The following is a 27,229-nucleotide window of genomic DNA, read 5'->3' on the forward strand; positions in this document are numbered from 1 at the left end:
GTTTGACAGAATCTTTTTACAGGAGTCACTCATCCCTGGCATGACAGCATTTCAGCTTCCTCTACTCAGTAAATACTCTCCTGGCTTTCCCAAATGTTTGTTTGGGGTTTTTTTGGCATGAAATCTATCAGCTGTAGTAGTAGCTGATAGCAATCTCACAGACTTCTTCTTGTCCCCTCGTTAGAGTTTACACAGGAAACAGTTTTAATTTTTAAATTTCTGATCTTTGAGACAAGTTAACAAATTTGAATGATGGAATATGTAAAAAAAATCACATTATCAAGTACTACAACTTGGCTCAAGAAGCTCAAATTTAACAGAAAAGAAAACAGTCTTCTAGAATACATAAGTTTAGAGTAAGAAAGTGGGTTCTAAGCATTTATGTCATGAGACCTCAAACAAACCTTGAAATTGTTGCTAAGGCAGCAAATGTCCTATGGACAAGCCCTTGCCTTCATGTATTGTTATAATAAACATACATAAAAAAATTAAAGAATGAAATCATTACAGGGAAGCAGATGGAACAAAGGAAAAAATTTAGAAGTATAATGTTTAAAAATACATTTATATTATCAAGTAATCTAGCTTGCTGCAAGTATCACAGTACTGAAAAATCAGAAGACACAAAGAGACTCAACACCTGAGAGAGTTTCTTCTCTCAAAGTCAAGTTTTAGAGTTTCTTCAAGGCAGTAATATTTACCTCTATTCGAAACGTTCGACTTGTTGCAGGTGACAAACACTCTAACAGCTCATCTTCCTGATGGACACCGATTATTTTGTAACTTACAATTTCTAGCAGCCTTAAAAATAAACAAACAGGAAAAGCATTTGAAACATTGAATTAAAAAAAATAATTTAAAAAAAAAATCAATGCAACATTTCCTTTTCAGACCTTGAGAGGTATTACTGTAGTCAGGTCGTAAACAGATGCTACTACTGTGTTTGTAGAACTCTGAAGTCAGTCTTTAGTTAAAATTAAGTTGTAAAGTTACAGAAAGTTAAATTAATTCTAGCTTATGGCAAAAAAGCCTGTACATGCAATTAGAAGACAAAGGTTTTTAACTTAGATTATTTTTTAAAATCCCTTTAAATGACTTCACTTTTAGCTCTTGAGAAGTTAACAGTATGAAATGCTTTCATTGGAAACAGTTATGAAACTGGGAGGTAACAAATGCAATTGATGAAACCTATGCATCTCAAGGATGTAACTATGAAATACAAAATAAATATTTATATAAAATGCATAGTCATAGTTAATAAGAACACTCTTAAAAATCAAAAGCTTCCAGATTAGCTTTAAAAGAGTATCAAACTGCATTTGTTAATTACAGTTTCCAGAGAATTTAAAATTCTATGGATACTTTTCTGCGTAAAATCCATGTGATCACATAAAAGAAACCCAAATCTTCCAGCTTTACCTTAATTTCCCTGAACCTTTCTCAGAGAGTTCTACAACTTTTTTACATTCTTCTAACAGGTCCCGCACACACCCATGCTTATCTGGATATACTGTTATTTCCTATAAAATTTGAAACAGAGGAATCGTTAGAAAACCTGAAAACGGGAACAATCATATTAAAGCACAGTATACACTGGATTCTTCATCAAAAACCCATCTTTAAAAGACAACAATTACTAAAGTGAAGAACCATGTTTTCTTCAATTTTTTTGGTTAAGAACTGACACAACTTTTTTTAGTTTTATTTTTTATGGGACTTTGGTGGCCTGGGTTTTGGATTTTTTTCTTGTTTGGTTGGGTTTTTTACATAAGGTACAACTTTGTTCTAATTTTGGGTTACTCGGGGACAACAGAGTGTACGAACCATAGTCACAGCCGTGCCAGCTTTGACACAGAAACAGCAGCAGGAGTGTGACAGCCAGCCTCAATCACTCACCTCTTCCCTAAACTGGCTATTTAGCCATATGCATTTAAAACTTCTTCTGTTTTCAAAATCAGTTATTTTCATTTTGAGCTTAAGGAAGAAAAGAAAAATACTTTAGGCATACTTTGTAAAGGGCAGAATTATATTTTTTTTTAATTTGCACCAATACAAACAAAAGACTCCTACCTGTTGATAGTAAAGTTTTTTAGGCTGCCTAGGCTTGAAGAACTGCAGAAGATCTCTTAAAGTACCTTCATAATTATGTCTAAGAGGATTACCAGGGCCATCCCTATAACTACACAGGAAAAAAGAAAAACACTAGTATCTCTTTACAATCCATCACTGCTCAATAAATCAAACTATCAAGTACAAATATTTTTATTCCTGGCTTCCAGTTTCACAAAACTGCTAGCACAGCCTAAGCAGCAGCATATTCAGTGCTTAAGTGATGTTAAATACAGGTGAGCCTATGGGAAAGAAATACCATTCCTGTGCGTGGTGACTCTAGGGGCTGTTTACAAGCTCACCTTTAACACTGCGGGGTGGCGGACCTACATTCCTCTGAAACTACTAGTACAGCAGCACATGCTTTATAGATTGTGAAAAGTTAATTTGTGGAGCCATATGACACAGCAGATTCCAGAGTGACCACAGCACTGTAAACTATAAAGAGCTATTCACATTATGACAGTCTCACTGATGATGACGGGAGATACCTATAAGTTAATAAAGAGCAATCTATGCTTACACGAATACAAAAAGATGATATAATTTTTGCGCGCACATTAATCCTGCAGCAGATACATATAACTACTAATATGCTGTTTTCTGCTATAGTTCTATACAGACTCAAACCCAGTTTTACACAACTGTGCCTGAGAGCACCATTTTAACCAGAAATGTCCCTTTTAGCAGCTGTGAACTTGTTAGATCATCGTCATCTTCATGAAAACTCATTTACAGCCTGGGGAGGGGGGCATGCGGGGCAATCAGTGAAGTAATTCCTGCATTTAAACATGTAAAATTGGCAGAAATCCTGCTTTTATGTGCACTTGTTTCTGCTCTCCTCCATTCTACAAATCTACATTAACTGAAACAGCACTTGCACTAGCTCAGTAATTTGTCCCAAACAGTAAGGCTTTGAAGTAATGATTTTAGAAATTTAAACAACAGTCCTTTGAAATGCATCTTTTTTCAATGACACTTTCTGGAACTCTTCTAAAATGTGCAATTCTTTGAGGCTATAGAGCTAGCCACTGCAACACTTAAAAACTGTCCACGCAACTTGCTGTGCATGCCAGAATCCTAACATTTTACTGGTAAAAAGTTAACAACTTGAAAACAAGCTACAAAGTAACTGCTACCGATCTGTATTTGGGCTAAGTATTTTAAAGAATAGTTTAGATACAGAACATTAAGGAAATTCATCTTACCCTTGTGATTTGAAAAACTGTAATAGCATTGGATCCGTATTAAGTCTTTGCGCAACTGTCTTTGCAACCTGCAAATAATTTTTTTGTAAGTTCTGAATTATTTCAGACAGTTATGACATCACTTTACAATGATACAGTCATTCACTACATGTTAAGAACGTTATGTTACTGTAATTCTGAGAGACCCACTACGTCTATCTACTTCCCCAAGGCAAACTAAACTAGTCTATTTAGCTTCTGAACAGTTGACACAGAGTAAAACGTACTAGAAAAAGATAAAAAAATTTAAAAGGGGGGGGGGGGGGGGGGGGGGGAAGGTAACTGACTGTTTTATTACAATAAATCACTGTCACTATAAGGCCACAAAATCCACAATAGCTCTACTCCTCTTTTGGGCTTTTTTTGTTTGTATTTGTTGCGTGTTTTTTGTTGGATTTTGGTTTTGGTTTTTTTTTTTAAATTATAGTATTATCGGGAAAATCAGTTAAGACTTGCTGTTTGAAAATTCCTACTGTTCTTTAATTCACTCTAAGGAAGTTAGCTTGCTGGGCAATATCACCACATCATTGCCATCAGTATATTTCATGTCACTGCCTCACAAAAAGCATGGAGATTCTCTCCGTTTTTCCCTTACCACAAAAGAACCTTTATAAAGAATTTACGATTCAAGTGAAAATGAAATAAGAGAAAGTGAGTTGCCAAAAAGCAGATGATGAGAACAGGATAGCCATCATGCCTGACTTCCACTGTGTATGCAGGTGCTCAAAGTTCCTGCCTTTGGTGACAGAAAATACAACTGCCTGGGTTTAAGTGATCTTTTTGATGCTGACAACAGCAACTGCAGGAGAACTGTAGGGAGCCAAATCTACTCAGGCTCTGAACAGATCAGATCAACTTTAGTTTTCGTTGTCCAGTTTTCCTCTTCTAAACACCCCCAGTCACGCTTCATGAATAACAGGTTTGATCTGTTTGTGCCACTGAGCATCAAACAGCATTGTGTGAATAAAGCAATACAGTTTGGTCTACAAAATAAATATTATTGGTGATACTACAAGCAGAAAATAGGCATCACTAGATCCCCAAGGTATTTTCCTTTTAACAGCTAAGTTGAGTAAGTTTTACATGTCACTTAGAAAGCAAATGCATAATTTGATTAGAATATAAATTTCCCTGACAAGAGCAGAATGGCATATCAAGAAAGAATCCTATTGTCAGATTAACTCATCATTAATAAGACTGGGAGTTCTCAGAGCAATTTTTTCTCACAAGCAGTAGTGCTTCCTTAAATTTGTCATTATCACAATGCAAGAAGTGCACAAGAATATATCTACTCTTTTCTAAAGTACGTATAATGCACTTGTGAACTAGTGCAAAAGTTACTTTCAGTACAAGGAAACAAAAGCAGAGAAACACATGGGACACATACCTGAAAGTAATTCATCCTATTGGATAAAGTAACAACAAAGCCTGGGTCATTGGGGATGGTTTTATCACAGAAAATGACATCCACACGATGATAGAGGTCTCGGAAGTATTCTTTAGCTGTTGGTAGCTCACTGTTATCATTTTCTGGGTCATCCCTACAAAAGCAAACAAACGATAATACCATTACATACCATGTTGTTACACATACAAGCAGTCAGGGTTTTTTAAAATGTTCTACAGTAAGTCAGCAACAGTTGAGAGAAACAGAAATAAAGTTCAGAAACCTTTTTAAAGAGCCACCACTCGTACACAGTAGAACTACAGAGTCAGTAGTGACCCACACCCCCGAGTATTTCTGTGCAGCGCAAGGGCAAACGCGCTCACCCCCTGCGCTCGCCCACTCGGTAATCTGGCAATATTCTGAATCCAGCTGTTTCACAGCAGCATTCCAGCAGTAGTCATCCCTCCCTCCCACCCCATTACTGCACGACTGTATTAACGCTGCCACAGCTTTCCATATACTCCTGTATCAATTGCTTTGCAGAGAGGCCAGATGTACAACAGCACTCCTTGAACCACAGAAGCAAAACAGTTGGCACAGACGCTGGTCTGGGTCACTACTGCCTGGTACCCCTAACTTCTCAGCAGAGAAATAGCACCAGGGTACAAGCTGTGCACTTACCCAGGAGTCAGCAGCCAGCCAAAGGTGCATAACACCAACTGGGTCAACAGGGAATGCGAGTTCCAAGGCATGACATGAGAAATACATTCATCTCACATAATCTGGGGTAAGAGTGCTGAAGATAGACTAGCTGGCTTCCACCCACTGTCAGCCCATGGAGAGAAACAGAGCAACACAGTTGGGTGTGACCATCAGGAGTGAGAGCATAGAAATGCTGATTTATAGCCCTGACAAGCTTATGAAAGATCCCTTTAATGGATACAAGATGCAGGAGTTCTCCTTTTGCCTTGGAGAAAACTCCAGTTGAAGCACCAGTACACCTATGAGTTGCGTATGCTCAGGCAAACCGAGAGCATCTCATCACCATAGACCAAATAAGAAACATACTGTGAGCATGAGTAAAAGGGAAAAAAAAAAAGAGAAAAAAAGGGAAGGCAGTTTAATTCTAGGCTGAAAGGAGCTCCACGCCAAGAGCCTTGTACAGTGGTAATGGTACAGAGCTCAAGATGTGAAATGTCAGTAGGCTCTTCAGAGTGAGTTACAGTGGCTCCAAGTAAAAAGCTGCAGAACTCAGATGCATTGCTGAACCACACCCTTTGATAATATTAAGACCTATTTTAGGTTATTAGTTTTCTCAACTAGGGTGAAACCTTCTTGTCCTTAAATAATGTGGCATGTGATAACTAAAACGCTAACAGAATTTTTTCATTTCCCCTTTGAATAAACAAATGAGAACTGCTGAGGAACATGCCTACTGTTGGAAAATTATACTTTGCTCTTGTTAAAATGCTTAATTAAAGGAAGTTCTGCATTCAAAGTGAATCAGGTGATTTAATTGCAAAGATAAGCTGTCCCCTTTAAAATACATACTTCTGAAACACTATGATGTCGCCATCCATGAGTTCATCAAGAGCTTTATCAAGAGATACATCATAGTCTTGAATCCTTTCTGTTAAATTGGGTTTAACTTCCTGCAATAAAGAACAAAAAATTGTTGATCACAGAATAACAAAAGACAAAAATAAAGGTCATGATAGTGAAGAAATCATCAGGTAAGGTAACTTCTATCTTCAACTGAAACAAATGGTAGATAGGCAAATTAAATGTATTGTTAGCTAAGGCCCAGATACATCTAATTGCTATTGATAAAGCTGGCTGCTCATTTTTACCATTGAAATCTCACTCAAGTTATCTTCATTTTCAAAAGTATTTCAGCATTCAGCATTATCTTGTTAGCATATAAAGTTTTTCAAAATTCAGAGATTAATGTTCTACTGATAGAGCTTCCAAGGAAGGTTGGAGAATACCGATTCACTCGCTTATTTTAATAGTGCAGAACTTTTGTACAGCAATTTACTTGTCTTTTTTAATAAAAAAAACCCACTAAACAAACACCAAAACCCTATTCAAAATGCATATATTGTAAAATATCTATATGCATGTTACGTATTTATAGTTGAAGGTTGACCTCTTGGGATAAAAGCACCTGTCTAAACAAACTGGAATCAAACTTGACCTGCAGAGTACAGTACCTGGTGGTTCTGCTCTTTAGGATGCAAGTGTGCGCGCTCCCCTGCAAGCACCAGAGAGAGCAGCATGACTGCTAACAAAAATCATAATAAAAAACACAATTCCTTGCTCTTACTATAGCAAGGACTTTGCCTTGGCAAGATCTGCATCTTCAGCACTCAATAAACACAGCAGTTATAAAGATTCACAGTTGCTGTATTTGGGCAGAAACAGGTTAGCAGAAAAAGTGTTTTATTTGCTGACTTCTAACTTATGGAAGGAAGGAGAAGATGCAATATTTTCTCAACTCTGCTGTTCAAGAAGGACACTGAAAATACAATGGCCAATAATATCAGCATCATTAGTTCCTTTAATGCTGTGGGCTCAGAGCACATGCACAGATCTAGCAGGGTAGAGCTGCCCATGTAGGACTTCATGTAGAGATATTTTTGTATTTAAAGCCTCACACTTCTAGCTGTATGATTTAAAACTATCTGCTGCTACTCTCGTGGCACTGCAGACTTCAGAACTACAGGTTACAGAGCGCTTATGATTTATAAATTTAAAATTCATCAGTTACCATTGTTATGAGCAACCTTTTTTTAACCAGTAAAGCTTCTTTTTCTTTAGTTGTAACACATAAAAGAAAAAAATGTTACAAAAAGTCTATCAATGCAAACCTCATAGAGGATAAGGTTAGTTTCTTGTGGAAATCCTGCTCTCTCACACATAACTGGAAGCAAGTCACCTATTGGAAAAGAAAAGGAACATGAAACATGTTGCAATTTAACTGCTCGTGAGACCTCCTGCAAGAAGGAGAGAACCTATTTTTCTATCTTGGATAAAGAGTTTTTAAATGCCTAAGAAAGACAGCCTTTCAGGTTTAAGCTTCCCTTATTGACACAGAGAGACAGACTTTTAAGATTTCCTTCCACTTCATCTGAACAAAACCAACAAAACTAAGTGCCAGGCCATCCAAGACCAAAGCGATTGATGAAATAACACTGTTCCTTCCCCAGAGAAAAAAAATAATCTCTTTAAAAAACAAACACACACACACACACACACAAACACAGCTAAAATACAAAATTAGAAAGCATGTACGAGTCAACAAAATGAGACATTCAAAATGACAAATCTAGGTATTTTTACTCAGTGGACATTTGATGAATTCTTTAAATGGACCCATATGAAAACCAAAGCTCACGCCCAATTCAGTCCGAGCAGCAGATGCTCTCAGGCTACCATAGTGAAAAGGTGTAGAGAAGTTATTTTAAAAGCTATAGCAAAAGCACACTCCACAAAAACCAACTTGAAATAGAAGGAAAAAACCAAACTGGAGAGCAATATCAAATCACAAAGCTTTAGAGCAAGTCTAAAACAGCTGTTTATGTGCAGCAACACCTGGTGAATACAGCAAACCTGTAGCAGAAAAAAACCCCTGACAGCCAACAGTGTATTAAGACAATACTCTCAGCCTTGCAGAGTTTTACTGACACAACATGGGGAAGAAAGCTAACAAGTGTTGGAAGAAATGAGAATTTCCTCCTGTGGCCTACACCTTTGATTTCACTGATAAAACTAATACAAAAAAAAAAAAGCAATCTATTGTCTTTAAAAAAATTAATTATAACAATGAAATCTAATTTTAGAACTCACGTATTTTACAGGATATAGGTGTATAGATATGTCCACAATAATTCAAACTCCGAGTCTTCGGATCATACATCTTCAGAAACAACATTACATCATCTATGAATCAAGAAACAAGATTTATTTTTAATTAAGGTTTATTTGAGTATGTTGGGGGTAGGGGGAGTCACCCAGCCATTTTTCTTTAAACAGTAACAATGACGTGTCTGATTTATTATTTTGATTACTGCCTTTAAAATTCTTAAATGCTGAATTTTTGTAAATCTTTTTATAAAAAAAAAATTGTTCAGTGATTCTAAAAACACATGAAACCTCTTACACTTGAAGAGGAGAAATGAGGGGGGAAATGCATTAGAAAACCTAATTTCAGCACTGCAGTTTGATGGGTACATCAATGTCATCATTGAAAGAAGGACTGCACAATATTTTCTGAGATATATCCAAAGTAAAAGTATTTTGTGTTTCCTCAAGTTTTAGCAAATATGCTTACGATCTTTATCGAACTTGGGTAATGTTGCTCCAGTAGCAGCCATCTCTGGATCTACTGTTTCCAAAAATATTGTCCATGGATTTTCATTGTCACTGAGCTCAATCATCTATGTAGAAAGATGTGGAAGAAGAAAAAAAAGTCTCTGGAGAATATAACTTGATATCTGCATTTTCATCAGATATAAGAACTTCATGACATTCTATGAGTGGGAGAATTATTTTTTTAATTGCATTAACAAGAAATTTAATAAAATTTATTAAGAGAAAAATGACAGATAAAAACATCAAAAAGGTTTTAATGAAGCACAGATTACAGTTTTTATTTTAAAAAAGACCTATTTATTTTTCATTTTAAAAAATACACCTACCTTTATTATGGCAAGAAAATCACTTTAGAAGTAACATGACAGTGAAACCAATCAGTTCTCTGTGGTATTTAAGACACAATGTTTTGCATTTTACACAATTGAATCCAGAGTTTCTATCCAAATATTGGAGGACTCAAAGACATTTCTGTTTGAAATCTAACATAAAAATCATGATCGTGCTTTTTTTCATGGAAGAAAAAACATGTACCACACTCCTACCTCCTATCCAAATCAATCCACTCAATTTCAAGTTCTCAAGTATCAAACTTTACCAGATAGAGGTTAAACTAAAACCCTGAAAGATCTGATGTCCAAAACTTATAGATTCTTAAGAGAGAACTAAAAATTATGGGTGACATACAGAAATAATGTCATCTATCAATTAATATTTACCGTTTTATTGCCATCTGCTTCATTATCTAGCATTGCAGGTCTTTTTGTTCCATTACTTCTAGCTTGCATTGGCCATAATCTGATTTGATCCTGGGGAAATCCCTAAAATAAATAAAATTCATGAGACGAAAGAAACAAAAGGATGGCTAGATACTTCTATTAAACCCAAACAGATCTTCTATTTTAAAAGGTCTAAATTATGACTGTTGCCGACACCTGGAGAAAATAAAACTATGAAGCAACCATATGTCATCAAATAAACACATACAGATACTCTCAGCTACAGAAAACTTACCATCGTTTGAGAGAGATTTTGAACAAATTCTGTAAGCGTGGAGTTTTTTAATACTTTGAAAACAGTATACTTCACTTTTTCTTCATCATACATATCATTGCCTTGGTGTCCACAGAACTGATCCTCTGCCACTATCTGAAAAATTACATTTAAATGTTACTATTCATATTAACTCAGCTGCACAATGTAATACCTTCTCACGATGCTTTACGATGCGACATACTGGCTCTCTGGATAGTGGCACACTGCTAACACTATTCGTGTTCTCATGAAGAAAATTTGCAAGTGTACAGATTGTAATGAAATTTTTAAATTGTGATTGATAAGCACAACTGGTTTGTAATTGTGCGGGATTTGTAAGAATTAGTGTGTTTTAATTACTCGCACTGATTTGCCTAGATCCCAATCTTGGTAACATGTCCCCTAATAATCTTGGCACTTAGAAAACAGGCTAATAATTATTTTACCGGTGTAATGCAAGGAGGCTGGCCTAAAATGTCTCCTGTACCTCCCACTGCTCCCATGCATTCTTTGGTGACAGAACGACAAATGGTGCAACTCTGCTGTCTCTCCACTGAAAACAGCTCTACTGTAAATGCAATGGAGAACAAGCTAAACCCCACCGACATCTCTACTTATGAGCACCAGAAAGAAGATGCAAGGAAACGTGGAGGAAAGTGGAAAATGGGTTCCATCTTCTTGTGCCAGATGGGCTCTGGAAAGAGCCATAAACAGGGTTCCTTAAGGCAATTCATAACAATCTAGTCCATCTGGCTTTTCCAAAAAGATAATTGCAAATATAAGCATTCTCTCCTTCTGCTTCTACTTGACGAGCTCAGTTTGGCAGTAGTCCAGGCTTGCAGCCTATGTCTAGATATATCCTAATTCTAGAAAATAATTCCTGAAGGAGGTAAAAGTGTGGTGACAGGGCAGCCATTTAAAATAACCTGGTCCTTTTCCTTCCACCTGAACTATTTTTACTTGCAAGCATATAACTTCTAGAGAAAACAGAAGTGTCTACAACATACAGTACTGCTTGTTTCATTAGGATGCATTGCATGTGTAAAGATACTTCCAGGCACTAAAATAGTAATTTCACTTCAAACACTACTTCTGAACACAATTTTTTTAAAAAAATAATAAATTAAATCAAGGTTTGTCTTGGGTGGCTCAACATTCTGAATTTTTAATAAGGTAGTTGCAACTTGATCAGTTTCAAATGCTGACCTGCACTTGCATATAGAGGTGAGCTTCCTGCCTCTCCTTCCTCTTCTGAGCTTCTATCCTTTTCTCTTCTTGTAGCCTTTCTACAAGTTGTTGAGGGATATCGTGGTCCGTGACAGGCTGCAAAACTTCACCTGCAAAGCAGATTTTGTGATGCCACTTCAAGATTTACATCAAACAGGGTTTTCTTCGTACACACTTTAATTTCCTCTGATTTGAAGTCAAACCCAGCCTTTTTTATCTTTTAATTAAAAACACGGTTTGCTATCATCACATTCTGGCAAAAAAGGCATTTTCTATCCCAAGCCAAAATGCACTACTTCCATGAAATACGGATCATAGACTTCTGAATTAAATATTCCTTTCAAGATTAAAAAAAATAATATTTACCACCACTGAACATTTTTTTAGTATACATATATCTACACACTCATAATCAATGGGATTTAGTTTCCACCACTGAAATTAGTTCACCGATTTCTCCATGCTATAAAACAATCGAGGTTGAAGCTCTTTGCAGATACAGTCTTGCTTTACTGTGCTAAGACAAGACAACGCTAGACCAGCACGTACTTTCCAAAAGTGAGAGAAAGGCTGGCTGATCACACATAATCTATAAATTCCAACTACTACTAACAAAGCCCCTTGGTATAGGAAGACTGTCAATGTCAAAGGTCGGATGTAAACTATAGCCCTAAATCCCTGTATGTAATCTACTTCAGAACGCACGCACAGTATACATACTTAATTTCGATTCCCTGATGTAAACCAACATGTACGCATTCGTACAGTGCCGCACAGATAAGTCGTCATCATGACCTCCATAGTTGTGTTCAATCGCTTCCTCCTTTGTACATCTTGATACAACGTCATCATCAAATTTACACCACTAGAGAGAAAATTTTATATAAATATAATTTTACACATAAAAACATGTTCTTGAATTATAAATTAATCCTATTTCTGGTACGTCTTTCAGCTCTTTCAAGTAACTAAAATTGCTCTTTCAGCAGCACAAGTTTAAAACAAATAATTTAGTTCAGTATAATTTCTGCTGCCTGCTGCTTGCACTCAGTATAAGGAAGGCCACAAATACCAAACCTTTACTGAAATATTTGAACATTTCACACTGCATTTCAAAAACTCAATAATTATTCAGAGAACTCTTTCTTAAGACTGTTATTCCAATAGCTAACATTTGAGTCAGAAAATTTACTTTATTTGTTGTAAAATAAAAGAAAAAGCAGTGATGCACAAGATATCTAGTCATTATTTGTACATTTAATTTACAGCAAAATTTTAATTAAAACAATAAAGCCAAATAGCAACACATTCACAGCAAAATCTGACTTCTACTTTTACTGTGGAGAGTCATGTACACACAAAACTGATCAACTCCAGGGAAGAGGCACCTGACCTACAAACGTCTGATCTGATCAAGTCACCTAAACCTCTAACAGTGGGACGTGCAAAGATACTGAACTTCTGAGTCACAGAAACATTTGAAATGTTCTTATTTGTTTCAGCATAAAGTCAGCCTAAAAAAAATGCTGAATAAAATCTGATTGTAGTCAAACTTCGACACATACATACACACAACTGAAAGGATTCCCTTAGTTAAAAAGTCTTTGGCCAAAAGCCAATAGCAAAGATGAAGCTGCTCCTCTTAAAGTGACTAATGCTTCCAAAGGCATGCTCCTCCCTACAGAACAAAACCTAACACAATGGGTGCAGGTTTTTCTTTCTGTAAATACACAGTAAGTTTCCCAAATACATCAGAATAGGCACAAAATGAAAGCATATCAAGCTAAAAACTACATGGAGATGTCAAATCCCTGTGTGACGAATTAAGTGTGCCAGCAAGCTCTTCTGTTAGAGAACAAAAATTGCAAAGATTTGCCCATTATGAAAACTGCAAGTATATATTTGCAAAACAGAAATACGTTTAGCTGCTTTTCAATACTCACTTTGCCATCCCCCTTTGGATTTAAGTAAACAACATAATGTCCACCATGGTTATCTCCACTGTGTACTAGAACTGCATGAAGAATGTAATTTGCAGGATCTTTAGGATCTGTTTTTTGCAAAAATTCATCTAGTGGCAACTGTTCAGGAAACTCAAACCTAGTTTTGAAAAAAGTTAAGACAGTTGTATTTGTAGTTAAGACAGACACAGGGTATTATGCAGGTCATCAGTACTTACTCCTAAAGCATGTTACAAAAATTGAACAAGAGACTGTTACAACGCCTCTTCTAGCCAGGATATACTGCATACAGTGGCAGGTTTTATACTGTTTTAATACAGAATAAAGATAATATACATAAGCACCTCTGAAAAAGTATGCCCTCAGTAACAAGGGGAAGGGCACTTTAACTGAAATAGTGCTATTCTGGATTCACTGTCAGGGGGAATGCTCAAAACCTGTTATTTTCTAGTACATAAATACAGCTTTTCTAGCACAGGTATCACTGCACTGGAACATCATTTTGAAATGTCTTTCACTGATGCAGTCTCGCCTTCTGGGTAAGACTAAAATTGTTTCAATACAGATTTCATTTTCAACCAACAAAGTATCACCTAGAGAAATTATCAGCCTCTACTTACAGTGAGTGGGCATGGAAATAGATGGAGGGAAAGCAGAGGACTACTTACTCATGCTGCTTACTCTTGTGACAGCCTATCGGAATATACCAACTTTCCACCCATGGCACAAAATGTTCCACAAAGTCTTGAAAGACACATTCACTTGTTTCGTATTCAGAACAACAGCTACAAATGCCTATTTACGTATTTGATTTGTCATTCAGAAGCCTAACACTCAATCAGTGCACCTTTTGGGGACCTCCACCATATGTGGATGTGCACACATCTTCCTCTTGGAATTGAGTCAAAAATAATTAAAAAAAATGTTTTTGTAAAATATGTCCATAGATCCACATTCTACAATTCAAAAAAAACAAAAAAAAAAACAAACAACAACAACAAAAAAACAAAACAAAACAAACCCCCACAAACAAAACAACCCCCCAAAAAAACAACCATCACCAAAAAACTTACCTATCATTTATCTTGATGTTTTGGTCAGTCTGAGGATCATACATAAATCTCATGAGCTGTAGGTGTAATACTGGTGGCAATGTTAGGAACTTCACACCTTTCTCTGCCTCCTAGACATTTTAAAGGAAATAAAGGGTTGAAATTGCAAGATTTTTAACAGCTCAAAATACTCTTCCTATGGACTTTCATTTTATAGGCTTGACAATACAATGGGCATCAAAGAATGGTTCAAAACTTGCGTGGAACTTAATCTTCATGCTGCACCAACCTTCCCATAAGCTACTCCAATAACACAATAACACACTTCATTTAAATTTAGGCCATTCATACAAGCCCAAGTGAACACCTCACTGCATTAAGAGCAAGTTCCCTGTATAAGTAAAATCAAAAGAAAATACGGAGGCAAAAACTTGTTTCAGATCAAGTAAGAATTTCATGTTCATTGTATCCTGCCAACAAGTATTTGGCTTCTATGCCCTATATTCCTAAAAACAGCTAAAGAATATATAGAACATTACTAACAGAACCTGGTATAGGGAAGCTGCAGAAGCAAGCTGTAGTAAACCAACATTTTTTATAAACTACTCCAGCTTCCTATGGTGGGTGCAGCAAAGTGCAGCTGAGAAGCTCAGAAAAAATGTACACACACATAAATGTTTAAAATTCCATGGGTTCATTTGGTGTTCTTGTCGATGATACAAAAATGACCTAAAGTTACTTTTAGAGCTATGCCACTTTTTTACTAGACATATAGAAGAACAGACTACTCCTGGAGGAAGAACTTCTCAGTCTTGAGAAGTGGACAAGTTAACCATTCCAGTCACTAAAACACTTACAGGTATAAAAGTAAAACTCAGTGCCCTTTAGATTGTTTTAAAATCCAAGCTCCATCTTAAGAGACCTAGCGGCAATTAAGAGGAGCTATGTAAAAAGCTTGTCTGAGGAGAAAAATGACCAAAATCAGCTGATATAACCTGGAATGGGGTTTGCAACATTTTCTGACTATTATGGCTTAAACGTTTTTCATCAAGGACACAGAAATAAAATTTAAAAGCCAATTATAAAAATACCTGCAAGCCATGTTCTCCTGCATCGTACTTGTTATCACCATCCAACTGTTCCACTGCAACGTAGTCTATGAAGGACTCAAAAACTAAATTAAAAAAAGATTTGGGATTTGTAGGGAAGGAGGAAGAAAAAAAAAAAAAAAAAAAAAGTAAGTTTACTCTAGGCCTGGGGGCTTAAAAATGTATTAATCAAACAGCATATTAAGACATGAGAGTAGGAGAGTTTGCGTTTAAATATCTCTGCCTTTATTTTGAAGTTTTATATTGCTTAAGAACGTCAAGAAATCCACCAAATTGAGACACACATAAAAATATCAACAGATTTTAAAATCCCACAGTTAACAACTGTCTGCCAAACCTCCTATTCTCACTTTGCAACTTTTAAGTATCAAGCTAGATGATTCTGCTTGCCGGACTGTTACAATCCCTCTTTTGTGTCGTGTACGCCAAGTACTTGGTAAACTGATGACAAGGGACCACTGTTGCGCTGCTGTATTTAGATCATTCTTTTTAGTTGCTTATTACTAGGGTCAAGTCTAACTAAGAATCTGTTTCCTCCACGTTCATCTTCATATATAAATATAACCTACTCTCACAACACTATTGTTATCACCAAGGCACAGCATGCACTTTTACAACACCAGAAAAGCTCCTAAAATTCATAGATCTTTACAAAAAGATAGCAGTGAGAGAATTAGGGACAAAGGAGTAGGGAAGGGAAAACAGATAATGTAACCTAAAACATTTTCCGCAGAAAATGTTTTCCATCAGGTGTCTTAAAGCAAGGATATTTCAAAGCGCTGTGCAGCAACAAACCCATGTGCAATCAACAGGCACTGAAGTTGCCCTACACACTGATGTATTTGACTGGTGCGTATCACAATGTATCACTTACTGTTTTTCTTTCCCTTTATACTTAGCTGGATGTCATAATAGTCTTCTATTCGTTCAGATCGATAATCTACGTGTTTGCATTGGATATAAGACTGTCAACAGAAACCAAAACACAGAATTTCAATGTATAAAAGTAACAGTTTAATTAAATTATTAAAAAAAAAAGCCAACCAACAAACAAACAAACAGATGAAATACATACCACCATTTTCCCTCTGAACAGTTTAGGAATAGTGCCTTCTACACATGTGCCTTTCATTTTATTTTCCACATTATCAAGCAGCTGAAAGAAAATACAGTTTTTACAAAGGGTAAACTTGCAGGTTTTTAATTTATTCATCACACAGATGACTGCTTCACTGATTAAATCCTAAATCACTTGCATAAAAACAGTTAGTCTATTGATATTGGCATCTTTCTAGTCCTTTAAACCCTCCTCTTCCCCCTAAAAACTGCACTGAGGACTACTCCAGCTACATTCCTCCGAGTCTGCAAAACCTCATAAATGTAACAATGCATTTGCATCTTCAAAACTGCATTTCTCTCCATGGCTATATAAGGACCACTAGCATACATTCCATCTATTTTCAACCTCCTCTATCCTTTAGAAATTCCTCACCCGCAAAAGGCACAAACAATGCCATTCTTAAAAAAAGAGAAATACACCAAGCCAAAAACTGTCTTAGAGACCTAATTCAAATTAATTACTACCAATATTACTACGACTGTTACTGAATTTTATTATATTTACACCACATCAAGAGACAACATTATGCATCAGAGATCAGTAAAAAATAGTAAATACATACCACTCGACACAATTCCTGGACATCATGTTGCATGAAGCTGTCTAAAGTTTCCCACCTTTAAATGCAAATTAATATAAAAATCACTGTAGTATGAAGAAAACTTACAGCTTAAAAGACATTTTTGTGATTTCTTTGCAGATCAAGAATTTAATACCTAACAAGATGTAAAGACTTGAGATTTAGTACTGGCTGATGCACAGGTTTTTTCAGTTCTGTAGCATTTACTTATCAGGAAGAAGGGACAGTGAACTTGTGGGACATTTTGGCAGCCGTTCTGTGCCCACCTGCCTTCTCTCTTTGTGGATCTGGGTGTGGGGACTGGGAAGGCAGCCAGAGAGGCCAGGGCCAGGCTGTGGCTAGCAGACGAAATCTTCCAGTCTACAACCTAGTCTCAGTTCATGTCAAAAAAAAACCCCAAAAAACCAAAAAAAAACCCAACAAAAACAAAAACACAAAACCACCAAACCCCATCCCCCTATAAAAAGCTCTTAAGAAAAAAGCCCTGGGAGCAATTCAGTGCTGTCAGAATCGTTTCCGCAGTATGCTTCTAGCTGCCTCTTCTGAGGGCCCTTCAGGTGCAGTCAAGTAGCGATCGGGGATTATTTCAGCACATGAAAGGAAGTAAATGGATTTATAGGAAATACTGGCTCCTTTGTGCTCATCTAAATAGTTAATCCTGGACACAGAGAAACTCCAAGGATCCATCCAGCTTCCTGAACTGCCCACGTGTAAACACACTCATGTGAAGGAGGGGCGAGAGCAAGTCTCTAAATGCCTCGTGCCAATGTGGCACACTGCAACAAGGGTGTTCAGCACTACTGCCTTCAATAAAAAAAGCAGCATAAAGTGCTTTTAGTTTCGGCATGAACTACTTTCTTCTATGAACTCTACCTTAAACTCAAGAATGCTTTTTAAGTCTCTGACAACTCTTTTTCTAACAGCCATCTCTCGCAGCTGTATGAAATAAGCTGCATTTACTGTAGGCTGTAGCTTCAGCATGAGGTTCAACCCTGGCCCTTGAAGCCACAAGGGGTGATCAGAAGCAATGACAACCTTATCTCCTCCTCCCACTCCTCTCAGGGACTCACTGCCACTGTCAAACGGCAGCATACTACTCCCAACAGTGTGCCAAAACAACTGGGGGGGGGGGGGGTCCACACTTAAACAAGCTGCACGAAGTGACCTGTTGGATAATTAAGAATGCAAAGTAACCTCCTGACTCCCTAGGCTTTAAACACTAGCCAGCTTAAAGGACAAAATCAAGGAAAAAGGTTACATACCAATATTAAGATAAAAAAGGGCTCCTTCTAACAGTAGCATCACTTTACACTGTAAGAAGCCAAACTTCGAAACTCACAATACCCAGTAAAAAGCTACACTCTACACAGCATCTAAGCAGGTCTCACAGGGTCAGAAACCCCCCTCTAATTTTGGAAGGGGGGGCGAGGAATCTTCAAACACATTCAAAAATTCCTTCCCAAGAACGAAGGCAGGCATGAACACATTCTTAAAATCTTGCTCTCGGACACAAAATTAAGCATCTGCAACACCCTCAGGAAAGGTCTCTCTATGCTACGAAAGATGACACAGCTGGGATCTTAACTCAGGATGAAATATTTATGGTATCAGCAAGTCTTTCCAGTGTGACAGGATAGCAGGAGCACTGATAAACTAAATATACAGTGTGCTACTAGAAAGAGGGTATGACCAGATAAACATACAACACTGAGGTTACTGATTTCATTTTAAAATTCCCCAAAAGGTTACAAAGACCAAGTTTACAAAGAGTCTTATCAGGACAGAGCACTACTAGAGGCTTTAGCAGAAGATGTGGGATGGACACTAGGACAGCTATGTGAAAAAGATGATACAAACTTCTTAATCTGTTTTTAAATTAAAAAATGCCTTGCCAATATTACTACACAAGACTAGTTTATAAATACTTTGTCACACTGTAATGCAAAACAAAATGTTTTAGGACAGTTTTTGCTAAAATCTTACTCCATGCTTTCAGGACATGCAAAAAGGAGGCTTGTAAAGGTGAAGCTAACCTTAATCTTCTGTCCTAACTTGTGCGCAACTGAAACATCAAGCTAGTAAAAAAACCCAAAGAAACAAAAAACCCAAAACTAACAAACAATCCCCCCAAAAAACATCAACACCCTAAACTGAGCTATATTGTATAATTCTATGTCTAGATATTCCCAATTTAAAGTTACACCTTGAAACACCATCTCACAAGAAGTACCACCAGACTGGAAAAAAACCCAAGCAGTGAACTGGATACCGGGCAAAAATGAAAATAAAAAGCAAGCCTTTTTGTAGATGTTTTATGGAGGAAAAGATGGTGCTAGAATGAGGAAGATGCAAATTATTACTTTACGTATGTGCTCCAACACCTTTAATGCATGCAACAGATACTCCTCTTAAGCTTTAAATCATGAAACAGCATACAGCATTAAATGCTTCTAAATTCTGCATAGGCAAAAATACATGCATCTTTGATATGCCATGAGAAAACGTTGTTAAATCATCAATGCAGAACTAACAATATGGAAATGCCAATTACTGCTATTCCTCTACATTTAAAACAGATTTAAATTTTTAAAAATACATTAACAATACATGAACTGCAATGTTTCAACAACATATTTTGTCCTGAATTTTACTTAAGTGAAATACATCACACAACTTTCAGGTGACAAGTAAATTATATCACTGCTACTAACAGCTGTGCTTGACTGCATACCACTTCCCACCCAACCCCCACCCCCTGAAAAATCTGACTTAAGGATCAGCCGTCTTTAGTACTGACAACAAATAAAAATCTAAGTAAAAATCAAGTAAACTAAGAAAATATAGCAATTATCATAATGCTGTATTAACACTTCTCTGCACCTCTCTAAAGAAAGCCTGACTTAAAACTTTTTTAAAAGCTTTACGGAACTTGTAACAGCCTGATAAATAGTCCAAATTTCTGAAACTTACCCAAAAGATTTTGTTAACTTCTTAGTTCCAACTGGTTTGTCACTATGTTGCAGCTCATAAAACACTCTTTGCAATGCTAAAGGAACACTTTTGGATGAATCATCTCCTTCTGTGGGCATCATGTAAACAGCCTGGAAAGGCATTTAGTTCAATTAGTATCTAAGGAAAAGTTTATTGCTCATATTAATGCATTCTTTCCTCTTCAGTGACTTCCTTCATATAATTCCATTTAATCATCATTCCAAAAGAGTCTGAAGAAAAGAAAAGATCTCATACTGTACTGTAAAAACATTAATTGTCTGGAACGACTCTTTAGCACAGTGGTTAGAAAGATGTGAACAGATTCCGTTCATGGTTATTTTATCTAAACAGTTCCCTTATTCCACCTTAGAAAAGTAAACACATTATTAAAGCATTCAACACCTTCGAACAACATATCACACCTGGCATTTCTAGACAATCGTCACAGTAGGACCTGATACACTGATCAATACCATAGGCTTTTGAAAATAACTTCAGGTTTGTGCTGTAGCTTGGCTATCTGTGAATATTGCCACCTACAGTGGAGGAAAAAACCAAACCACCACCACATGAAGCCATAAAGGGCAACAAGTGCAAGAAAACAGAAACGGTCCACACTGAGGACAAGGATGTCAGAGGAAGCCGAGATTCCCCAATACATTCATTCCTACCCAACATCATTGCTCTCCAGCAAATAAACAGCTTACAATTCAATTCACCGATTATACTCATCTGGGAAGGATTGAGAACAAAGAAATTACACAAATAGACCAAACAGGGATTAGGAGAGTTCAATAGGCACTGAAATGAGATTCACTTCTTTAAAAGTGTACACCAATATATCTAGGGAAAGGCAACAGCAAAGTAAAGGTATTTACAGGGAGATGCTCATTTAGAAAGCATAAACATAAAAAGGAAAAAGACAACTCCAGAAGGAGATTAGGTAACAACATGTGAAAAACTGAAGACTCCAATATTAAGTAGCATATGAAAAAACCTGTTAAGAAACAGAAAAATTGCCACCTGAATTTTTGCCTGTAAAACAACAGGGGATGATACATTTCTGCAAGTGAAGCACTGAACTGGATCTCAGTAGTTCTCACTCAGTTTCTGCATCAGCCTAGACCTCAGAGGTGTCCAGCACCTCTAACTTAGCCTGCACTACAGTTCCCTCCATACAGGACAAGGTTAGTACTTCCAGTACATAGCTGAATTCTTGGGGAAACATATTTATTGCTACCTGAAAGCTCAGTCCAGATATGATGGGAACCAGCTGAGACAGACATTAGATAAAGACACAGCTGATAGAAAAAGAACACAAGGGAATGACAAAAAAGAAAGGAAGGGGGGAAAAAAGGCAAAAAAAAAAGTTGTTAAGTTGGCAGGCCAGTTTCCTATTCCAATTCTGAATAGCCACAATATTTTTCAAATGTACAGCAACATAAATACTTTGAAGAATAATATAATAAGCAACTATCTGCAGAATAGCTACAGTAATAAGATGAAATAAAAGAAAATTTGTTACTGAAATATCAATCAGTTTCATAAAGGAAGCAAATCCCTTATATTCAGACAGAAAAATACTAGTTACGTATGCAACTGTAAAGCAATATGACAGTTCACATAACTATCTTTTAGATTTTAAATTTAATTTCCCAAATTTAACAATAAAAAGAGATAATCTAAAGCAGAATCGTGACTGAACACTAGTAACCTCCAAATGTTATGTTGCTACTTAGTTGCAAGCTACATCGTTATACAGTAGTACTTTTGCATATAAAAACGAAAACGCGGCCAGAAATTAGCTGGAATTTATCATCAACTTTTTGTTGAACGACAGCCACAGAACTCTTATTTCATTGGGGTAATTTTAAAAACAACAGTCCAGCCTCACCCTAATGGTAACAAAAACTTGGCTTTAATTTCAAAATTTGCTTAAACTGTTTTTTTCAATTTCATAAATAGAAGAAAACAGCATCTTCAATTTTATCATCAGCAACAAGTTTTAACTTTTGAAACTCAATAATTGTTCATGCCATTGTTTTTGCCAATCCAGCAGGGTAACTACCTGGCTAGCCTGGAAAAATTAAGAAAACAAAATATAGCATTTTCTCCTGTAGTTGCATCAGCAGCTTTTCTAATGAGCTAAGCATTGCTTTAGGAGTTTAGCGTTTATAGTGATTTAGCCTGAAGAGAACTCTGTAGGTTCTGAGTTCTGCTCCTGCTCACAAAGGTACCAAGTTCCATGCCGGGTCCAGTTGCTCAGGGTCATGTCCAGCTGGCTTCTGAGCATGTTCAGGAATGGAGCCCACAACCTCCCCACACATCCTATTGTAAAGCTGGACCATCCTGATTATGAGAATTCATTTCCTAAGATCGGAACATACAATTTCAAATCAATTCTAATAAGCTGACAAAGAAATCTATTTTCAATTGCTTCTCTATTTTTATTATCCAAATGCAGAGTTACAGTTAACCATGCTGATCTGGGCAAACTCCAAATCAAATATGAATAGCTAAAAATATATCTTTGGTTTTACAAGCCAAAGTTATTTTTTGCTTTAAGATATGAACAGTATAGGATCACAGAATGGTTTGGGTTGGAAGAGACCTTAAAGATCCCCTAGTCCCAAATCCCCTGCCATGGAAAGGGACACCTCCCACTAGAGCACGATGCTCAAAATATCAAAACAAGCCAGCATCTCGCAGGGTAAACTTAACCTCTCCCTGGTTTATGAACCCTTTTAAAAGCTGGTCTTCACTGGCTAAAGGTAGAAACAGGAAACGGTTGAATGACCATGCCTCAGATCCTCCAAATCTCTATAATCAGCCACTATTAATTGTTTTTGACATCTTATGCTTTTTAAAAACCAAATATATAGTAAAGTACTTGCTATTTGTTTAAACAAATAAGATACAAAGATAATTAAAAAATACAAATATACACAGTGCTGACACTTTCACAAAATAAATACTGAAATGCTAAATATTCTTCATAACAAACCAAGATGATACTACAGCAGGTCAACCTAGTGGTTGACTCTTCCATCAAAAAGGTATAAATTGAGCTCAAAATACTGAAATAATCACAATCAGATCCTTTGCATTTAGTTCCTATTTGGTTTCCTCATATACCATCTGGACAATTAATTCTTTTCCTGTATCTCTCAAGTAATATTAAAATAATCATTTACAATTTATTTATAATTACTACATTCCAGCTGCCATTGAATAAAAACACCAGTTTTGTTTCTTCTGGAATTCTAAATGTGTTCCTACAAACTAAACATTTCACACATAGTCATTCTTTGGTTCTTCATTCTTTTTACGTATACAAGTAGTATCAAAACCCGTTTCTCAACGCTTACGTGTTTCTCTAAGCTAAAACAAACCACTTTTCAAATACGATCCTCTACAAACCTGTATCTTTATGCCCTACCATTCCAAACTCTCAAAGCTGGACCTCAGGATCAAGGAGTGAGGATTTTTTTATATTTTTTTTGGATCCATTTGGAAAAAGCAGAATCTCTAATTTAACACTTGAGAAATTCCCTCAGGAAACAAACACAGAAGAGTGATAGGGACATGTATAGGCAATGGCTATAAGCAAAAGACAAAGAGATATGAGGAAAAAAAATCAAGATATTTACATCGTAAAAGAATGCTACAGATAAGCCTGAACACACTGCTTCAAGTAAGAAGGAAAGAAAATACTGTGTATGAAATTCCAAGGTAAGGTAAAATACATTGGATAACACAAGGAGAGCCAGATCGAAATGTACTGGACCAGTATTTCTGGTTTTAGTATAGTTCTATACACATTCTGCAATGTTGTCATGAATTGTGGGGAGTTTTTCAAGGGAGGTGACGAAAGTTTCAAAATGGGCTGCGTGCAGCCACAAGTACTGCCTGGCTAGCAGCGCTAAAGACCATGTAACATGGTCCAAGGTCAAACCTGGACCCATTTGGGAAGCTACTACTGTCCCTTGCCTGGGCGGACTGTATTTAAGCATGCATTTAGCAGTCACAGACAAATAAAGACATGCTCTGAAGAGAAAGTTCCTTTGCTTTATTCCCTACCGCTGAAGCCACCTGGGTTGCTAATAAATGGAGGTCTCATTTCAAATACCCAAGAACCTCCTATCTGTCATCTGGAAACAGAGCTGAGAATGATGGACCTCTCCATCAGTCCTCATGCTCACCAGAGTCTGACTTTCCATAGCTATGTGCTTGCCTTTGCTGTTGTTCCTGGCTTTCCCAGCTCTACTCCCAACAGCAACTTCCCTGTTAACAAAGCTCTGAACAACAAAAGAAATCATTCTTTCTTCTAAGGAAGGAGGACTAACAGAAAGAATGGTGATGAGCAAATTGAGAATACTACATATTTCATTTTAGTAGGTTTTAAGAGGAACATGTTTGCTGAAAGTGAAAACAAAAACGTTGTTGAAATTCATACTTTCAGACCAGAAAACTACCGATTCATCCCTATCCATAATAATGGCAAACGAGTATTAAAACTGTTTAAAACTACTGCTGTAGTCAGTTGTGTTTGTAGGGCTCTGAAAACCTGAAGAATGAGCAAAGAATTAGGCATTTCAGCTGACGTCCAGTAACATTTCTATAAAGGAAGCTGCAGTTACCAGCTCGTAAATCAAGCTTCCTCATATGGTCACTATCCAGATAATAACACTCCCTAAAAGCCAATATTTATTTGGGGGCTGGGGGAGAAATGCAGGGGAATGCCTGAAAAGATTCGTTCAGTTGAAACAAATCTGTATCACAAAAAGAATTTCTTCTTCACAGAAGATTACTTCATGGTACATATTGATTTACTGACTACAAGACAGTCTTGAAAGGAACTACTCAATTGGATTAGATGGAGCTATTATAAAAATGCATTTTTCTTTCAAGAGCAAAGTGAAGTTTGTCCAGAAACATAAAATGCAGCAACATTATGAGTGCTGAGCAAAAAGGCATTATAACAAATCATAAACTGATTAAGTAATTTATACCTCTTGCAAAAAAGAAACAGGTGCATCATGGAAAACAAGTCAAGTATTTATTTCTTGTATGTGGCACTGGTACAGTCTGCTGGAGTTTGATGTGTTACTTTCTGCAGTGCTTCAGAGTAAGCAGCACGTTGCAAAAGAGAAAAAAAAGAAATCCCAACTGGGACACTTAGAGGCCACAGAGATAGAAATACTGGTAAGATGGTGGAAAAGCTAAGACAGTGGAAAGCAGCTACATTAAAGAGATGTTTTGTAGAAAAGAAAGCTTAATGGAAATGTAACAACTAGCATACAAAAGCGAAAGCATAAGTCAGAACAGTACATTTTCACTAGGAGACACACAATAAGGACAGGAATGCATGAAAGGATGAATTAGAATCAAAGGACACGCCAATAAACTAAACAGTGCTAAGTTACAATTTTTCCCAAGTATATCCCCCCCTTCCAGATAGCCACCTCCAATATCAAGTCATCATTTCTGTTTTATCCTATCATTAAGGCGACTGCACTCTTTTAAAATGGTATCTAAATGGATCTAGTGTTTTTCATCCTGGGTTTGGATGAGGTATTTATTAAGCTGATACTTAAAGCAGTTCTTCCTTCCATCAAAGAAATAACATCTACAGTAAATAAAAAACATGAATGAAGCAAATGTAAGATTGTTTAAACTACTGAAATTATAATGCTTTCCATCACTACAAAGATGCTAATCATAATAACAGCAGCAATTCACCTGTGTAATAAAAATTAAAAGATGGAACAAATGAATTACAAAGGTCATACAAGTTTATCCTTTTACAGTCTAAGAAACACCCTTTACGCTTAGGTCTTCAGCAGGTACTCTGCTTTCACAAAAACCCAAAAGCTTATGTTCAACAAACCCTAAAAGGAAGCCTCCTGCACATAGCCTAAAGAAGGATGCACATCACCACGTAACTCACAACTTCTCTGAAAGGATGAAGGAAGCAAAACGAACACACACCTCTGTTTTGAAGCATTTATAAATACAACACGTTGGGTATTTCAAATAGCAATCTGATTTTATTTCCTATATTAATTACCTTTCGTAGCTGGTTTGTGAAAAATAAAGTCTGTAACAAACTGTTCATGTAACAAGTTGCTCCCTGGTTCTTTAAGCCAACATATCCTGTGTGCTTCTTTGAATCCCACCTAGAAAACAGTTAGTTGTTAAAACCAAGATAGTTCTGTATTAAGTATAATAAAGAGTATTTTTTTTAAGGCAGCGCTGCTGGTAGATATCAGCTACTCTTCAGTGTTACTTAAGGTTTAAATAAACTACACTTCACTACTGCCTGCCTGTAACAACAGTCTTCGCAATTAAATGCTTTGTGATTCTGTTATGCTTTCATTTTGAAGATGTTCTATATGGCAGAAAAATTATGTACTATGAAAGTGCACTGGAAGCCAGGTCTGCACTTCTAAGGACAAGTCTCCACTTCATACGACTGCTTTGTTTACAAGTGACATGAAGTAGAATGACTCTGATAAGGCAGTTTTAAAACAACTGTAAACCAAGGCAAGCTACACAGGTTTCAGACACAGTCAGGTGGCTCTGCTATCAGCTGTAAGATCAGAAACGTTGAGATTAGATTTGCAGAGGTGTTAAATCACTAATCAATTCATACAGAAATTAAAAGTTCCACAACATTATGCTGACTAATGCAAATGGAAATTTAACCTATACAAAAATCTGACTAATGAAAAATACCGCCACCTAAGAATTCATCAATTAAAAGTGACAAAGTGAGAATGCCTAATGAGAGCTACAAATGTTAACACAAAATACTTTGACAATCTCAATCAACATTAGAATTATTAATTCAAATTATTTTTTTAAAAAACAGATACTTACGCCACTCCATGTGGAGCATCTGCTTGAACATAGACTTCAAAAGTAACTTTGTCCTCTTCTATAAAGCCTTTTTCAGGATCAGTAACTTCCTGTACAACAGGAATGACATGAACATGAAAACTGGAGCTTGCAACAAGAAGCATCCAGTTAGGCAT

The 27,229-nt window shown here is 36.6% G+C and overlaps 1 protein-coding gene across 2 annotated transcripts in view; it reads right to left on the reverse strand.

Moving 5' to 3' along the window:
• USP7 (ubiquitin specific peptidase 7) overlaps nt 1-27,229 on the reverse strand; it is a 77,960-nt gene that overhangs the window by 9,105 nt on the left and 41,626 nt on the right. For both annotated transcript variants that reach the window (XM_080384577.1, XM_080384578.1), the window contains 23 exons: nt 27,075-27,163; nt 26,263-26,371; nt 20,172-20,302; nt 17,184-17,238; nt 16,577-16,657; nt 16,376-16,466; nt 15,484-15,566; nt 14,414-14,523; nt 13,323-13,479; nt 12,100-12,244; nt 11,359-11,489; nt 10,132-10,266; nt 9,837-9,938; nt 9,077-9,182; nt 8,593-8,685; nt 7,614-7,681; nt 6,295-6,395; nt 4,744-4,897; nt 3,318-3,385; nt 2,071-2,179; nt 1,897-1,974; nt 1,420-1,520; nt 702-801 (listed from right to left, as the gene is read on the reverse strand). In XM_080384577.1, coding sequence (XP_080240703.1) covers nt 702-801; nt 1,420-1,520; nt 1,897-1,974; nt 2,071-2,179; nt 3,318-3,385; nt 4,744-4,897; nt 6,295-6,395; nt 7,614-7,681; nt 8,593-8,685; nt 9,077-9,182; nt 9,837-9,938; nt 10,132-10,266; nt 11,359-11,489; nt 12,100-12,244; nt 13,323-13,479; nt 14,414-14,523; nt 15,484-15,566; nt 16,376-16,466; nt 16,577-16,657; nt 17,184-17,238; nt 20,172-20,302; nt 26,263-26,371; nt 27,075-27,163 — 2,397 coding nt within the window. The remainder of the gene's footprint in view (nt 1-701; nt 802-1,419; nt 1,521-1,896; nt 1,975-2,070; nt 2,180-3,317; nt 3,386-4,743; nt 4,898-6,294; nt 6,396-7,613; nt 7,682-8,592; nt 8,686-9,076; nt 9,183-9,836; nt 9,939-10,131; nt 10,267-11,358; nt 11,490-12,099; nt 12,245-13,322; nt 13,480-14,413; nt 14,524-15,483; nt 15,567-16,375; nt 16,467-16,576; nt 16,658-17,183; nt 17,239-20,171; nt 20,303-26,262; nt 26,372-27,074; nt 27,164-27,229) is intronic.

The sequence above is a fragment of the Falco punctatus genome (genome assembly GCF_963210335.1).
Source record: "Falco punctatus genome assembly, chromosome: 4".
NCBI lineage: Eukaryota > Metazoa > Chordata > Aves > Falconiformes > Falconidae > Falco > Falco punctatus.